Below are 16,596 nucleotides of genomic sequence, written 5' to 3'. Positions count from 1 at the left end.
GAAACGTCCGCCTATATATGCGTATATATGTGTGTGCAAGGGATCGGCAGCTGGTCGCATGGGGTACACGAGCAGTTTGTTCCCTTTTCGAGCGCAGGTGTTCCGCCACTTGCAACGCCAACTCGCGTCTGGGCTGTCTGCCGCGTCCGAAAAGACACACTCCGCCTCTCGGTCCCGCAGGCTTCCCCTCGCTCTTTCAGAAACAGTCTCCTGTTGTGGGTCTCGGGGGCCAGTTGGCCTGGCCCCGCGTCGGCGCGCGTTCCTCGAGAGTGTATCCCCTCTCTTTCCTGCTTCACCTGTCTCTCGCTGTCGCCGCCCCGGCGCCTCTTCTGCTCCTCCCGCAATTGGACGCCGGTCGCTCGCTTCTCTGTCTGAAGCAACCGCGAGGACGTCCTCGGCGTCGCTTTGCAACGTTCTGTGTCCCTGATCCTCTCTTTCTTCTTCGCGGTCGCCCTCAATGGCGCAAAGTCTTGCATTGCCTCTCCCGCTCGCCGTGCCGCCGCTCTTTGCGTCGCCTGCAGGCGCGCTGAGGCGAGCTCTCTCTGACTTGTGGTTGGCTAAGAAGTCGACGCACATTTGCGCCAAGACGCCAAACGCCACCCAGAGGGGCAGTGGCGATTCCTCTCGGTCCCTTTCTCCACTGTCTCCCTCGCTGTCTGCAGGCTTCCTCTCGAGCCTCCCGCGCGCCCCCCCGTTGTCGACCGGAGGACTCCCCTCGTCACCTTCTCGCGCTCCGCTCAAAGCGGTCCCAAATGCGGAGTAGCCGGGGCCGCCGACCGACTTGCCTTTCGCTCTCACGGAAGATTTTCCACTTCTTTCTCCCGAGACTTTTCCGGCCGCCGCCCCTGACCCGCTGGCCGCGCGTGGGGCAAGAGAAGAGCCGTTCCGCGCACCCGAGTCGCCCGCCTGGCGAACGGTCCTGTCTCTTCGGTCTCCGCCGGAGAGGCCCCCAGCCGTTTTGTCTCCGAGGGCCTGGAGGAAGAGGGGGGGCAGGTGGACGCCGGACGCGAGATCCGACGGCGAAAGAGCTTTCTCCCTGAGCTGGTTCCGCCCGTAGGGAAGGAGCGAAGCAAGGCCAGCTGTGCGGAGGTAGGCCGCGAGGAAACATGGGGCGAGCGGCGTTCCGCGCTTGCCTTCCTTGAGCGCGGCGTCTGTCGGCGAGGCAGCTGGACCCGCCGCTCCTGGATTGCTGCTGAATCGGCTCGACGGGGGATTTGCCGAGGTCGAGGCGACGTGGAGAGTGTTGGGAGGCGGCGCAGAGGGAGGTCCAAGGGCGGGCGGCGCATCGAGCGCGCACTCGTCCTCCTGCTTTGCTGCGTCGTTTTGAGACAGGAAAAGAGAAAAATCGACGATTTCTCTCGGAGACGGAACCGAACAGAGAAGTGTGTTCAACGCACTCAACAAACACAACTGCAGAAGCTGAGGAGCCTCCGCAAGAGACGCCAACAGAGCCGCCTGCGCCAGGTGACCCACCACGCTCGCGACCAATCGCAACTCTGCCTCGCGGCTCCATCCGCCGCGGTCGCGCCCCGCAAGGCCAGGCCTCGCCAGGGAGGGCGAGAGTGGCGAAGACGAGGGAGACGAGAGATCCGAATCCCTGATGGAGGAAGGCGCCATCTGCGAGGGCCTTCCCACGGCGAGCCGCGGCGGGGGGTCGGCCGGGTCGGGGCGCACCGACACCCGCGAGAGACGGGGGTTCGATTCTTTGCCAGTTCTTAGTAGGGTGGACGCATCCGTTCCGCGGTGTTGCCTGAGCGCCTCTTCGCCGGAACAAGCGGGATCAGGCGAGCTGGCGTGCGGCGCGGCATCTTCCTCTGCGTCGCCTGGCGAGAGAGCCCAGGATGTGGAAGGAAGTGGGCTCTGCGTCGACCTGCGCGTCCAGCGCGACGCCTCGTTACGGCCGCAGGCTCTCGCACAGGGCGTATGGGTACAGCCCGCGAGCGCGGAGTCCGGTTCCCCTGTTGCTTCGTCCCCCGCGGAGACTGCGTCAACGCCCTGGAGCTGCGCATGCTGCCTCAAGACCTCTTCTCGCTGTTCGAGGTCCTGGGAGGGATCCAACACCACGTACCGCCAGCTCGGCACTCGGCCGCGGCGCGTCGCTTCCCGCAGAAGCTGGAGCAGCGGCCGGACAGCCAGCAACTCGACCTCCGCCAGCCAGAGGGTCAGGGGCGACTCTCGGCTCGCCACGAGCGCCGCGCGCAGCTCCTCGGACTGCAGCGGGCGGTCGCGCAGGAAGCGGCACTTGTGCGAACCGAGGGGAGACGCGTGCGGAGCCGCTGTGGCGGCCGGGCCACCGGGTGAGCATGCCCGCGGGCCCTGAGGTCTCTCGCCGAGAGGGGGCGCGGGCGAAGCCGAAGCGAAGAGGCGGAGGAAGACCGGATACGAGTCGAGAGAAGACCACGGCGCAGCCAAGTGGTGCATGTCACTGCCTCCAGGGTGCACGGCCTCGACTGGATCGCAGCGGACGACGCCCGTCGCTTCCGTTTCATCCAGAAAGAAGCGAGCGAGGGCGTCCGTCGCAGCCTCCAGCTGCCTGTCTAAGGACAGCGCAGGGGCCGAGGACGCGGGGGGTAGCTGAAGAGCAGAGGTGCCGCCGCCTTTAAGCGGAGAGAGGCGAGCCGCGTTCGCGTCGCCGCCCTCGACTCGAGACGAGGGGGAAGCGGAGTTGGGGCGAGAGGCCGCACTCAAGAGCAGGCTTCTGGCCTCGCGAATAAGCCACGCAAACTCCAGAGTGGGTCGACCTTTCCACTGGCGAGAGCACTTTCGTAGGGCCAAGGTCATCAACAACCCGTAGAAATACGGAGCGACAGGAAAGGAAACCGAAGGACATGAAGAAGAGGAAGGAAGCGACGGAGGGGGGAGTCTCAGGAGCGCGTGGGTCCGAAGGCGGTCCAGAACGGCAAGGGCACACTTGGCTGCGTCCTCCGCGCTGGACACCTTCCGAATGGCGTCCAGGTCCAGGACGGCAACATGAAGATCCTCTTCGGTGGCTTCTGGCAGCAGAGCTCTGGCAAAAAGCAGGCAGCAGAGGATCGAGGCACAGAACTGCAGCGAAGCGGAGAACGCCACAAGAGGCCCCTCCCGTCTGAGCCGCGGCCGCTTCCCTGGGGCTCGCGAGAGCGTCCCTGGCCCCACAGAAAATGCTCGCTCGGAAACGGCAAAAACCAATGCTCTTTCCTCTTCTTTCCCACACTAAGGGGACCCTGGAAGAACGTCGCCTTCCGTGTCGCTCCGTGGAGGCGAGAGCCGTGGCTTCCCCGTGCTGCAACTGAAACGCGCGGTCGGAAGAAGGCATGCACATTGGCCGTTTTCCGCCGGTTCCTTTCTCCGTACAGAGTCTCCCAGCGCTGGTTTGCAGTAGACCCAAACGTGGACGACGGGAATCTCAGGGCCGCCCTGCAAGGGTTTGAAGCGGCGCTTTCTTCCCTGCGGGGGGGGAAAGGCGGAGTGTGGCCGGGCTGCCTGCGACGCCAAAAAAAACTGCTTGCGAAAGGACGTAGCTAATCTGCCGTATAAGATGTCGTCGCTTGTGGAAAATAACACGGCCTATACTATCCAAGAAGAGCATACTATATACCCAACTATTGACACATCCTCGAGGCGTTCACTCAGACTCAGTCCAGTCGCGCATGTGTGTCCGAGGGTGCACATCCGCTTTTTCTGGGCGGTACCGACCGTAGGCTGCCGACGTCGCGCTCTCCGCCCACGACGACGGCGGCGACTGCGGAGTGCAAAAGCATTTCCGTCTCCTCAAAGGTAGCCCGGCTGGCCAGCCCGGGGCACGTGAGTTGCGGAACGCAGCAGGTCGTTTTCAGCGCGGAGTAGACCGCCAGCTGTTTCGCAGCACAGAGACACGGTGTTAAGGCAATTTCAGAACTGGAAGAGGGCCGCGACTCCCGGGGAGATCGAGGAGACAAGAGACGGCCAGAGCAAAGGAGACGAAAGAGACAGGAGATAGCTGCAGCAAGTGCGCTGGGAGCGACGAAGGGGGCGAAACGCAAGAACGCGGCAGAATCGGAGAGGCTGCAAGCAAGCGAACGGGCGAAACTTCATATGGCGTCTGTGCGGGGCACCAGCCACGGGGGAACCTGCCTTGCTCTATCTAGTCGCTCCTTCCCTCGCTTTTCTCGCTGAGCTCCCTTCCGTTCCTCTATCATATCCTATCAGGAAAAAAATCTTCGTCGGCTCTCGTACTCTCGTATCGTTTCTCCTCACTGCCTCCGCTTCTTGAGCAGCCTGCCCCTTCAGGTCCCCCCATTCGTCTCCTCCTCCTACCTGCAGCCACTGCGTCTGAAGCAGCATCAGCCGAGAGGTGAGGAGGCCGAACAGCGCTCGGCCTCGAGGATGCCATGCTGTGCACGGCACGCCTTCCATGGCAACCAGGCATTTAACAACCCCGTCCAGAAGAAGAGGCGGAAGCGTGCGGAGACAGAGCAGGGGCCGAAGCTGCGCGTCGTAGGCCGCAACTGCACTAAACAGGCAGGAATAGTTGCGCGCGAGACTCGCAGCTTCCACAGCAATCAGCAGGCGACTCGCCCGCCGCTGTCGCTTCTCCTGTCCCCGTCGGGTATCTCGGCCAGGTCCAGAAAAACGGCCCGAGGCGAGGGGCGCATGGGAGTACTGTGCCCCGCAGGGAGAGGAAGGCACCGACACAGACGCGCAAACCAAGGCACACGGGAACGCATCGTTTCACGCGCATCTCGGGAGGCAACGCATGCAAAATACGGGATGCATCTTCACGTACACCTTACGGACCCTCACCAATCGATGTGCAGATGAAGGCGCGTCATGCAGCCCACGTGTGTGTTGGCCTGAGGAGTTAAATACCTACACATAAAAAGGCGTAAATACAGATACCTCGCCTCTACAGAAAAGCATATAGAAGTGTGTGCCAAGTCAGCGTTGTGGGCGTCTCGAGATTCGCGGGGAGGGGCGTGGCACATCTTGTGCTTTTTTCAACGCGGCCGAGACCTCACCTTGGCACAGATGGCTCGGGCAAAAGCGTCCAGGACATAAGGAGATTGCCGCTCTGAGACGAGGGGAGGCCGCAGGGAGAATAAGCAGGAGCGCTGTCCATTTTAGAAAGGACGAGAAGGAAGGGAAAACTGGAACTCTGCTCAACATGGGTGACGGCGCTACCCCAAAACCCTCCAGTTACAAGCACGCATGTGCTCTTGGGCCTGCAAACAAACCTCCCTGCTGTTTTCGTTACGTGTGGAGACCGGCTGTTCCCAAAAGGCGAAGACACACGCTTGCCAGGGCGTCTTCTGATGCAGAAAGCCGTCATGACCCCTTGAACGCTTTCCATACCCATATGCATCTAGAGAAAAAGATTTACACATCTACATTCACGGATCTATGCATATAAATAAATAAATATATATATATATATATATATATATATATACGTGTAGGTAGCCGTGTAGAGTCGCCGGTGGGCCGAGTGTTTACGATCAAGTCCGCGTGATCTCCTGCCTCGAACTCCTGACTTGCAGATGCATCTCCATCCATGCAATCGGAAGGCAAGCAAGTGGCGAGATACTGATGAATGTTGACAAGAAGCTGCGCTGTGGGCTATTTGGTGTCGTGGGCGCATATCTGACCAGAGGAAAAAGAGAGTTTCGCCTTTACAGCTTCGGGCTTTCGTCTCACCTGCAATAAAAGGCTTGAAGTGGCAGATCGTGTGGCCGCCCGCCGTCGGACTGACGCGTTTTTCTTCACAGAAGAAGCTCCACAGTTTTTCCCAGCAGATCTGCACAAACCAAAACCGCACGGGAAAGATGAACGTTCAGTCAACTTTCTCTGCGGATTTCGATCCTACCAGACGCACACACGACCTGAGACACAAATGCAGTCGTGCCTGTGCTCTTGGAACCTGAACCTGTACATATACGGAAAAGGATATCTGCATTTACAGAGGGACATGCATAGGCGTGAAGCTATCGACGTCCTTGGACGCGTACAGAGACGAGACTTTCAGCTGCATCGCTTCCTCGAGGTCACAAAATCAGGCAGGGCCCGTCCTCAATTCACTCTTCAAATTGAACTAGATGCAGCCGTGGTCGAGGCCAATGTGCACCGGGGAGGGAAGAGGGCGAAGTGCGGCGGCCTTCGTCTCCCAGCAAACGAATCTGTTCGTATGTCCTGCAGCCCCGAAGGACGTAGACAGGTATTTGTTTCTGGGTTTCGAGAGCAATTTGGCCGTAAGTCTCGAGTCGTTCACGAGTTCACGAAGCTCGGGAGCGTCCGACTCGCTTCCCAACCGCGGGGCTTGCTTTCAAATGCAAACAATAACTCTCTCTCTCTCTGCAGTGGTAAAGAACGCTCACTTTGGTGATGCTCTTGATGCCCAGTTTCTGTGCGGAACTCAAGATGTGCATCCAGAGAAGAGGAATCGGTAGCGGATAGTAGGTGCCGAAATCCGGAGTTGTTTCGCTCAGCGCCAGACTCTTCCTCAGGTCGATGTGCTCTTCGCATGCAACTATTGAACAGCACAGGCACGTAGAGCAAACAGCACGCGTCCAATGTTTAAATGCGTTTCTGTTTCTGTTCTTTCGTCGCCAGTGTATGCGTTGCGCCACTTCCGGAGAAGAAAAACGCGGAATGCCGCTAGCACGGGCTCCGGGTCTTCCGTTTTGGGTGAGAAGCCGATGTGTGCTTTTACCGTGCTCCTCGACAGAGCAGTGGCGGATCGATTCAAGAAACGATGGCTGTACATCCGCGCGCGGATAAACAAAACGGCTGCAAAATTCTAGACCCGAACGGGAATGCAAACACTCTGCCCTACTCCTAAAATTCCGCACATATTTGCCACACACGCACACAATGCGCTTGTATGCACCTACACAACTATATATATATATATATATATATATGTAATATATATCTATATATATGTAATAAATATACGTAATGTAATATATATATGTCATGTAATATATATATATATATATGTAATATATATATATATATATATATATACGGAATGTAATATATATATATATATATGTAATATATATATATATATATATACGGAATGTAATATATATATATATATATATGTAATGTGATAGATATATATGTAATAGATATATATATATATATAAATTAACGCATAGAGGCGCCTGAGGATGTATGTACAGCTCTTTTCGTTGGCGGCGTGGCCACGTGCATGCCTGCAACTATATCCGGAATCATGTCCACGTGGAGTGTCCTGTCCAGCGGGTTGCATATCGGCCCGGATCAAAAGCGTCTCTGCTGATGAGTATAAGTGCTGGAGTCCGTTGCCTGGATAGCCGAGTGTTCTTGCTGCGTGTGCACAAAACTGTTCCTTATGTCGCTCTGCGATCGGCTTTTGGAGATACCAGTGGCTATTCACACGCCTACGCCTCTACTACGGTGCTGGCTGTCCCGCCGAGATGTGTGTGTCTCTGTACAGCTTTTCAGCAGCCTGTCAGGTTTGCAGGTCGCCGCCTCCCCCCCGTAGGGTTCCCCTCGCTAGGAACGGGAGAGGTTTCCTCGTTTCTGCTCTCGCCCCCGTCAACGTTCTTCACTCACAGTGGTACTTGGTGTTGGGGGCGAGATGAGGAATGTGGACGATGCCTTGGGGGGGGTGTCGGAACCCAGTGTGCAGCAGATCGGTGTGCAGTTTCGTGACTGAGATGCCCGACCCCGCGATTTTCCCTCCGAACAAGGTGACGAATGCGTCCTGAGACATGACATTTTTTCGAGTCGCCGGCATGGAAAGGGACAGAGAGGTACACGACCGGCCGAGGAGAATCGGAGGGCGAGACGTCGGCGGCGCCGCCGCTGGATCGTCCGTCTGAAACAGCCAGCCTGCATGAACAAGCTGCCTTTCTGTAGCTACGGCGCTCTCGAGCTCCCGAACAGCGACGGTGAGAATCTGCTGCGCGTTGACCTGCCGACTCTCCGAGAGGCGACACCAAAAGAGACAGAGACGATACGGGTTCTGCCCCAACTTCGTAAGCAGGTGGTTCTCCAGCGGAGACAAATCCAGGTTTCCCATTTCCTGAAGCTGCTGACGCATGAGTTTCTCCGCATGCGACTGCTCCGCCTTCGCAGCGTCTTCGGTTCTCATCCCCCTCTCTTTCGAAGTAGCAAGCGCCTTTTCTCGCTCCGGCTGTTCACCCAGCTGCAGGATGGAAGAAGACGAACGGAAGCGAACGTGTCCTTGTGAACGAAAGAGGGAGAAAGAAGAGAGAGGCCAGGAGCGACAGGGAGGAGGGAGACGAGACTAACAGCGCCAGCAGACGAAAAAGAAACAGGATTGAAAGAAGACAGGAAACATAGATGCGGGTCTACCTGCGCACACCGGTCCAGCTGCCCAAATACGCATATAGAATGTGTTCAGACGTACTTGTGCGTTTCTTGCCACAGAATGTGTCGGAAGTGCCTCTCGCTATCCTATGCATGATGCATATACTGACGGCTCTCCGTAGCTGTGCAGAGCCATCACCAATCGAGAACCCAAACTCTTCGCCCATGCGGCACATGTATTTACGTGGACCGCCCCCCGTCAACAGGTTCGCAGGTGATACCTCTCTATAGTTCTTATATGTTCATCGAATAGGCGATCGGAATACCAGAACTGGTTTTCACGAAAGAATACATCCAATATATCCATATATATATATATATATATATATGACTCTGCTGCTCATTGAAGATGAAACCTTATCGGGCGTCTATCGTGGCGTTTCTTGGGTCTCTGTTCTTCGAGTGCAGGTGTTCTCTCCACATCTTGCTCGTGTAATTTGTTTCTGGGTCTGGTTGGTCTTTGCTCTTCAACCTGAAACCGGAGCATCTTCCTGTCGACTTCAGTAGGGTGGTTTCCTTTACCTCCAGATCGAGCTTGAGACTGAGGTCGTAGAGCATGACGAGAAGGCTGGCGCTCTGCAGGACGAATGCTCCCCACTTTTTCTCCTGCCCGAGATATTTTTCTCCCTCGCCATCGTTCGCGTTGCTCTGGCTGTCGCCTTCGAAACTGGCGAAGCTGCCGCTGATGTACGCGCCTCGCCGCGTACGCGCGACGGCGCCAGGAGACGCTCTAGGGGAAAGAAGAGTTTCCTGTTTTTCTCTCTCTCTAAAGGTTTCTTCTTCCAAGAGATAGGGAAGAGGATCCAGAGACGCTGTGAGACACGGGTCCAGGCCGCTGCCAGACTGCTGCATTAAGGATCCGACAATCTCCTCGACGTGGGCCACGGCAGACCGGACATGCTTCCGAGCTGCCCTGAGAAGAAGGGAAGAAACGGGTACGCCCTTCGCGTACGGGATGCGTAGCCGAGTTAATGCACAGAAACGAAGAAGGTCTCCTTCCAAGCGAGGCAACGGCACGGATACAAGTGGAGACGCACAGCTCTCGCAACCCTCTTCATATACTTACGCTTCCATACGCGTACATACATAATAGATGGAGGCACATATAAGAGTCCCCGGGTGTACGTGTAGAACGAAAGCGTGGCAATCACAGATTGGTCGAGGTACAAGCTGCATATATGTAGATGAGATGTGCGCGCAAAAGGAAATATGGGAGAGACAAAAATCCTATGAACCTCTCCGAAGAACTTTCGCCGGCAACGCGAGATCCCCTGTCGAATGCACGGTCGTTGCACAGGTTCGCCGGGACTCTCTGCTTTTCGGGCCTCTTTTCCTGAAATGTGGAGAGAACCCCTGGGGTGTACCGGTGTTCCTTCCGCGCTCTGAGGAGCCTCGTCAGTGTGTAGGTCGCCTGCGCAATCGCATTCGCGTCTTGGAGTCCACAGGTCAGCATGGCCCGCAACACAGTGCCGAGAGCTGAGCAGAGAAACCCTTCCCATCGGCGAAGGAGCGAGGCATCCTCCTCGTATCTTCCCCAGTTGTCGCGGCTGGCCGTTTCGTCTATCCACTGAATCACTTCTGTGAGGTGACCGGACCAAAGCTGGAGACCGACAGAGCCAAGCGCAGAACGGAGAAGCAGAGACACGCACCAGGATCGCGGGGTGCTGCCAAACGGAAATCAGTGGGGCGACAAACTCTTTTGGGCGAAAAGGGGAACGAAAGCAGAAAACCATCAGAAGGCATATCCGAATGGTCTGCTCATCGGTCCGATGCGGATGTGTGCCCATTATCCTAGTCGACGAGACATGCATGCACATACATGTATATATACATGTATGTATATATATGTATATGTATGTGTCTGGGGGCATCAATAACAGAAACCGTATATATAGAGAGAGCGCCTTAAAGCGTATAAGGCCGCGCACGGAGACGGGCCGAGATCCTTCGTCTGGGTGGATTGGCAGAAACGCGGTGCGGCGACATCGAATGCGGTGTTTTTGAGAGAGCGGGCCGGGGCAGGTCGCACTTGCCTCAAAGACAACGTCGTAGACAAATTCCTGCTCTTTCACGAAAAACAGGGAAGCCAAATGAGGGTCGTCAAGAAGAAGGGAAAGAAGCTTAACGCTCGTGTCCAACAGATGTCGGTACTCCGCGTCTCTGTAAGTCACTTCCGTCAGCTCCAGTCTGTAACTCGCCGTGCTTGTGGCGGCGCAGCAGCGAGCCTGGGCCTCCCGCAGGCCCCTCCTGGAAACTTGAAGCGGCGCGAGAAGCCCCGCCATTGCGAATTTGAACTGCGAGAAGAGAGAAGGAAGAGCGTCGACCTCTGCCCACAAACTTGCATAAAGTTGGAACGCCTTTCCCTGCGGCAAAGACGTGGCAGCGACGCGGCAACCAACAGAAAATGCATGTCAGGAAGAGTGCCTCGAAACGAGACAAACGCGGGAAAAGGGGAGAACGGAAGCAGGCGTTACGCGAATACATGGATGCATGTGTATGCATATCTTTATGTGTGTCTAGGTATTATTTGTGTGACTCGCACACGCGAAGACATGCAATGTTATATACGTTTATGGAGTTCCGTAGTAGTATTTGTGGACAGGAATGTTTAAGGCATTCATTGTGGGTCGAGGTGACGAAAGCAGTCCCACAGGCGCCACGGAAATAAGGGGGGGGGCTACGAAACGAAATCGGCTGGTCGCTTTTTTCCTAGATCTCAGTTATCGGCAGTGTGTCCCATTTCGGGTTACACTTTCCAGTCACATGCGAAAACCTGCAGCTTGCAAGTCGCAGCTTTTTCGCCGGTGGTTCGCTTGACCTGGAGTTCTGGGGGTGTCCGTCTCAGGTCGGGGTGAACGAGTAAGGAGAATTTCGGGGAGGGAGGGTGGCAGAACGGAAACTGCGACGGTACAAGAGCGAGGTCCTTCGCAGGTTGTAAGAGTGCATGTGCGAGAGAACAGCCGGGGATCTCGGCCGTGTGCTTCACGATGGGCGTCCACGAGGTCGTTTCTTCTGTCAGTCGACTCAAACTTTGAACGTCGGTTTGCATCAAACAGACACTCCTTTCCCCACCGGACCAGTCGCTCTCTGCCTTTCCGAGACTGTGTCCCGACCCCTCGAGCGGCGCGGTCGCGTCCTTTTCTCCGCAAAACCCTCCTGGTGGATCGAAATTCGTCTCTCTGCCACTATTCCCTCCCGCTCGAACCGGACGGGCGCGCCCCGAGCACCGGAGATAGACGAGGAACAAGTTCTGGGTAGGTTTGCGAGATGCGGTGGTCTCTCGATCTTGCGACTTGCGCAGGGGGATTTCTAGAGCAACCAGAGACGCCACTTCGGAGGGAATGAGACCGTTGTCGATTTCATTCACGAGATGCTTCCGAAACCCAGCCACGGTGTCGCTGAGTAGGCGGCGGGCATCAAATTCGAGCGCAGCTGTGAGATCGCCGGCGACGGGAGCTGAGGCGGCTCTGTCGCCCTCAAGATCTGTCGATCCGCCGGAGTTCCCTTTTCTGTACAGTTTCTTGGCTTCTTCGTGACTCGTCGCCCACACGGGACGCAGGTCACAAATCAGCGCTACACTCTCGAGCTCGCGGCGCACGACTTCGAGTTTCTCTGCAGCTGCAGCTTCTTCGTCGGACTCTCCCGCGGAGCACGGCCGGGCGACGCTCCTCAGGACGCGCTCCCAGTCCCAGCGCTGCCCCACGAGATACGTTCCGGTCGACGAAGTCACGCCGCCTGTGGCCCCTAGGGGAAGAGCTTGCTTGAAGGTCAGCAAATCACAAGACAACACCGTCCACGGAGGCGACTCGTTCGACTCGCTACCCGCAGCAGACCCTCGACGCGCAAGCTTCCCGGAAGTCGACGAAGAAACTGCCAGGTCCACCAACGGCGGGTTCAAAAAGTGTCTGTGGGAAGCGAAGAAAAGTGTCGGACGCGAAAACGAAGATCGAAACCGAGTGCGCAACACATCAAAACAAAAACCAGCGGGTAGGTCCCGCGCGGAGAAGCAAAGGCGACGGCGACTGTCTTTGAATCAGCGAAGGAAGAAAAGCCTGCGGGGGGGGAACACCACGTCCCTAGACATCTCTATCCGCGCGACGGAGAATGTCTCGGGAGTGCCATGGTTATTCAAGGACGCACGCCCTGGCAGTCACCAACAACGGCGCTGCGGGTGTCTCTCCTACGCTGGCTAAGAGGGGGAAATATAGGGCTCTTTCCGTCTCAGCCTACCTCCGCGTCGGTGTCGCTGTGTTTGCTCGGGTCTTCTATAGGGTAGCAGGTGATCAGTGGGTGTCGATGCACGTCTTTGTGTACAGCATGAACGACCGTGAACTCTGAGGTTTGCCACCGAAAACTGGCGAACGAACTCTGTGGTGCCTGGCTACCTACCTGTACCGGAGTCTGGCTTCAAGTGTGCGACAAAGGCGCTGGAACCTTTCGCCTAGTTGATTCCGAAATCGGAAGCACAGGAGAAACAGTTCGACATGGATACTCTCCGGCAGCTCCATGGCGGCTCTCTGGGCAGCTCTGACGGCTGCTAGGGTAGCGGCCAAGCTCGGCGAAGCGGAGATTTCCCCCCTTTCTGCACTGGGCGCATGAGAGCTAGGTCTGTTTTTCTTCGATCCTCCTCTCTTTGCCAGTCCGTCGGTGACTGCGCTTTGAGCCGCGACGGCTCCGCTCCAGCTCGGGTCTTCCGCAAGTGGAACAGACTGAATGAGTTGATCGATCTTCTCTGTCCCAGAGAGAATGTCACTCAGAACACCCCCGGCGGCGGTGAGACACTGGTCCACTAAACTGAACTGCACACACTTTCCGGCCTCCTCCGCTGCAGGTGACTGGAGTCCGTAACCAGTAGCGCCAGTCTCTTTAGAGAGCGTAGGCTCCTTAACATCGCTTGCGGCAGCGGTTTTTTTCTTCCTCTGTGGCGCATTCCCTGTTCCGCCGGCGTGATTCGGGGAGCCGTCCGCAGTTCCTGCTGGCCATACCCCAGCTCTCGGGCCCGCGGATAAATCTTCTGCTCTGAGAACACGGCTTGGGGTGTCGGCGGATAGACGGTCGGAAGGCGGCAGATACTGAGGCAGGAGACTCTCGGCCTGTGGCAGCCAATCCGAGAGGTCAACTAAGCGCTGAGAACCGTCGTCGAGGGAAGCGAACTCCAGCAGCAAAGTCATCACCAGACGCTGCGGCAGATAGCTGGATCCGTGCACATCCTCTAGCGGAAGAGTAGACGGGGCAAAAGTTGCGGGAGCAGCAGGCGCGCGGCCTCTGCCTACATTCGGGCCAAACGGGTCTGTGTCTTGTGTTTCTCGGGCGTAAACCGCAGCGAAGTCCCGAGACAACTGCTGTAGAGTCTCCACGGCCGCTACGCAGACACATAAAAATGCATAAAAAGGCAAACAAGTTTTAAAGACGCCGCGCTTCAACCGACTCTATACCACGCCTGCTGCCGTCCGGCAGCGGCTCTAGGACACCACGAGAAAGTACTCGCACCTTTAGTGTTTGGAACATTTAACGCATTGAAAACGCAGTAGCCTCCGCGCCAGTCCGTTAGGTTCCACGAGTGTGATGATCGCGTTCAGTTGACAATCCCCGGCACCCCTCTTAGACGTTGCGCTCTCGGAAAGCCCCAGCCAGAGTTTTTTGTCCCTGAGAGGTGGATCACTGCCGAGAGACATCGTTCTATCACAGCGCTCGGCCTGCCGCGTTCCACGGCGACAACGCGATTCGTGGCGTTTAGCACACCGGTATTCCCTTTTGCAAAACCCTTGAATCAGAGCTGGTGCAAGTGAAATACGCGCCTCTCTCTCTTGAACGCATCCCATTTTGCCACGTGGAGGAATTCCCTCTTACACGAATTCCGTGGATGCGTCCCACTAGCCACCGCTGTCCGGGCTTGGGTCTCTGTCTTTGCGACAGTGTACTTTCTGGCGGCATTCCACACTGGAGTGTATTCACATGGTGCCTCTACGGAAAAGTGTCGGGCGATGCGATTATCTGTGGGCGGCGAGCCTTCCAGTCGTTGTTCCCAGTTGACGAGCCCCGCCGTGTTCTCCTCCCTCGGAGAGAACGGTGCTGAAACGCAATTCCACAGTCGTGGAAGACTGCGCGTGTACCTGAGCGAGGACACTGCGTACAGTAGATACTCCCTCCTGCTTCGGAGAGAGAAACGACGTGCAGTGTGTCTCCCGCTATTTCAATTCCAAAGCTTCAGGCAGCAGCTCCAGACGAAGGCACTCACTGCTTACTGGAAGTTCTTCGGACCAGCACTGGTACTTGAGACTGAGCGCCGTGAAGAGAAAGCGTGTGTGGGCCAAGATGTTTCTGATTTCTTCCGGGACAGGGGGTTCCATGCGTTCGTATAGTTCCAGCTTCTGGACTTCCCCCAGCATGCGAGTGCACACGCGGCTGGCATCGTCGAACGCCATCTCAGTCTCGCTGACGCGAATAATCTGAAGAGCTAAAGATGACTTCCAGCGCAGGTACTGAGGACTCAGCAGCGGGACACTCGCGTCGAGGCACGAAAGCACCCACGCTAAGCACGGCCTACATAAACTTCCATGATGTTCCGTTCGCAAGTATCTACAGATGCGGTAAACCATGATGCTACACTGGAGCGGAATCCAATAGTACGACTCGCGATCTTGGCATGGTAGCTGAACGAAAGCCCGGAGGTAGTGCTGGCATTCTTGCAGCCTGTCTGCCGCTTCGCGGATCGACTGCGCCGTGTAAAGATGCGGATCATTCTTTGAGGCTCGGTGAAAGGTAACAACGGTTCGCAACTGTACCATGAGGCAGACAGCAGTGACTAGTTGCATGTCTGTACTTTTGCGGCTCGTCGACGTCCTGGGGGCTGAAAGCACACCATCTTCGCCGCTCTCCCCCCGCGCGGCAGGTGCGGGAAGACAGCCATTCTTGGATGCAGTGGCGGAACTTGCGGTCACGCCTCGACTTTTGTCCCGCGCGCCGAAGACGGTGTGCACCTGCTCGTTCACTTCGTCGTGGAAATACTCACAGATCGCGGACCAGACTAACTCTGTCGCTCCAGCGGCTGCGAGCTCAAATCCCAGGCGGCAGGCCTGTTGGAGCCGAACGCAGAGAGGAATGCGGTTCGCGGCCCACGCGGCAAGCACCTGCCTTATCTCTCGCCAGTCTTCAGTCTGCATCCATCGTACCAGCTCGATTGTAAAGGGAATTTGAGTGGAGCAAAGGCGCTTCTACTAGGGCGGAAAGCGACGGGCCGCCTCTGGTTGCCCACAGTTTTTTTGTGACGCCTTTACGTGTCGCCGCGCACGCTTCCAGCAAAAGGTCGAAAAGCCGTCGGTTTTCATCGTGTGTTTCCGGTGCGCTTGAGCAGTGATCACTTCGCAGCTGTTTCTTGCGGTGCACGCCAAGAGTTCAGGTTGCTTTAAGAGCCGGCAAGACAATGCTCTCTGATGCTATATGGAAAGCTGCTTCAACGCCACGTCACGAGAAACGCACGTCGCCGTGGAAAGCGTTCTTTTATTTTCCGACACCGCTTGAGTTACCAACTTACGTAGGCTTTGTTAGCGAAGGCAGAGTGAGCACCCTGGGCCACCTTCCCGCTGTGGCCCCTAATGGCGCTAATGAGCCTGTCCACCTGCGTTTCCAGATCGATGATGGAAACGGGTGTTTCGACCAACATGGTGAAGAGAGGGAAGAGGCAAACTGTTGGGAAGGTGTGCTGAGGTTCTAGCGCCAGGAACGCCGACCTTCTTCCGGCCAATGATGGGTCATTTCTTGTATGTCTCGAGACCGCTTGGTCACTTTCTCCTCGGCAAACGGTACGGGGAAGGCCCGTTCCAACTTTAGACAGTCCGCTGGACCCCAATCGGCTTTCTGTACGAGATTAGCACGCGATTCGCTGACCCTATATGATGCTCAGTAGCCCCGCATCAGCGAGGAAACGAAAAAGGGAAAGGGTTACCGGTGCTCGCGTGATCAACAAATAATGCTAGGTTCCACTTGCAAATGCTAGCTGACAATCTAGTGGAGAATTGGATCCAGCTATTCTCTCACAAGTCAAGCACCCCGGAACAGGGTGCATAGCAACCAGACGAAAGGCCAGAGAGGCCAGATTCAATCGTTTCACCAAGTAACAGAAGACAGAAAAGCCCGAGAAGTCTGTGTTACGTTAGCGTCCATGAGAGCGAGCTCGGAGCGTTGATCCATCAGGCGCGTATCACCTCGTGCGGACAGGCAAAGCATATCTACTGCCACTGAGTGCGCCTGTCCTGCCTG

General features: G+C 56.6%; 1 protein-coding gene across 1 annotated transcript in view; it reads right to left on the bottom strand.

Annotated features, from left to right (window-relative positions):
* Positions 1-16,000, bottom strand: part of NCLIV_043730 (hypothetical protein) — a gene marked incomplete at both ends in the record, with an annotated part of 29,398 nt that extends 13,398 nt beyond the window's left edge. The window contains 14 exons of the mRNA XM_003881291.1: positions 297-1,870; positions 2,069-3,007; positions 3,676-3,833; positions 4,216-4,620; positions 4,977-5,029; positions 5,653-5,752; positions 6,330-6,481; positions 7,558-8,152; positions 8,860-9,250; positions 9,702-9,915; positions 11,410-12,242; positions 12,727-13,699; positions 14,576-15,413; positions 15,872-16,000. Coding sequence (XP_003881340.1) covers positions 297-1,870; positions 2,069-3,007; positions 3,676-3,833; positions 4,216-4,620; positions 4,977-5,029; positions 5,653-5,752; positions 6,330-6,481; positions 7,558-8,152; positions 8,860-9,250; positions 9,702-9,915; positions 11,410-12,242; positions 12,727-13,699; positions 14,576-15,413; positions 15,872-16,000 — 7,354 coding nt within the window. The remainder of the gene's footprint in view (positions 1-296; positions 1,871-2,068; positions 3,008-3,675; positions 3,834-4,215; positions 4,621-4,976; positions 5,030-5,652; positions 5,753-6,329; positions 6,482-7,557; positions 8,153-8,859; positions 9,251-9,701; positions 9,916-11,409; positions 12,243-12,726; positions 13,700-14,575; positions 15,414-15,871) is intronic.
* Positions 16,001-16,596: the final 596 nt, after the last annotated feature.

Source organism: Neospora caninum, chromosome IX (assembly GCF_000208865.1).
Source record: "Neospora caninum Liverpool complete genome, chromosome IX".
Taxonomy (NCBI): Eukaryota; Apicomplexa; class Conoidasida; order Eucoccidiorida; family Sarcocystidae; genus Neospora; species Neospora caninum.
The sequence above is the reverse complement of the archived record's forward strand: the minus strand, read 5'-3'. Positions and strand labels throughout refer to the sequence as shown.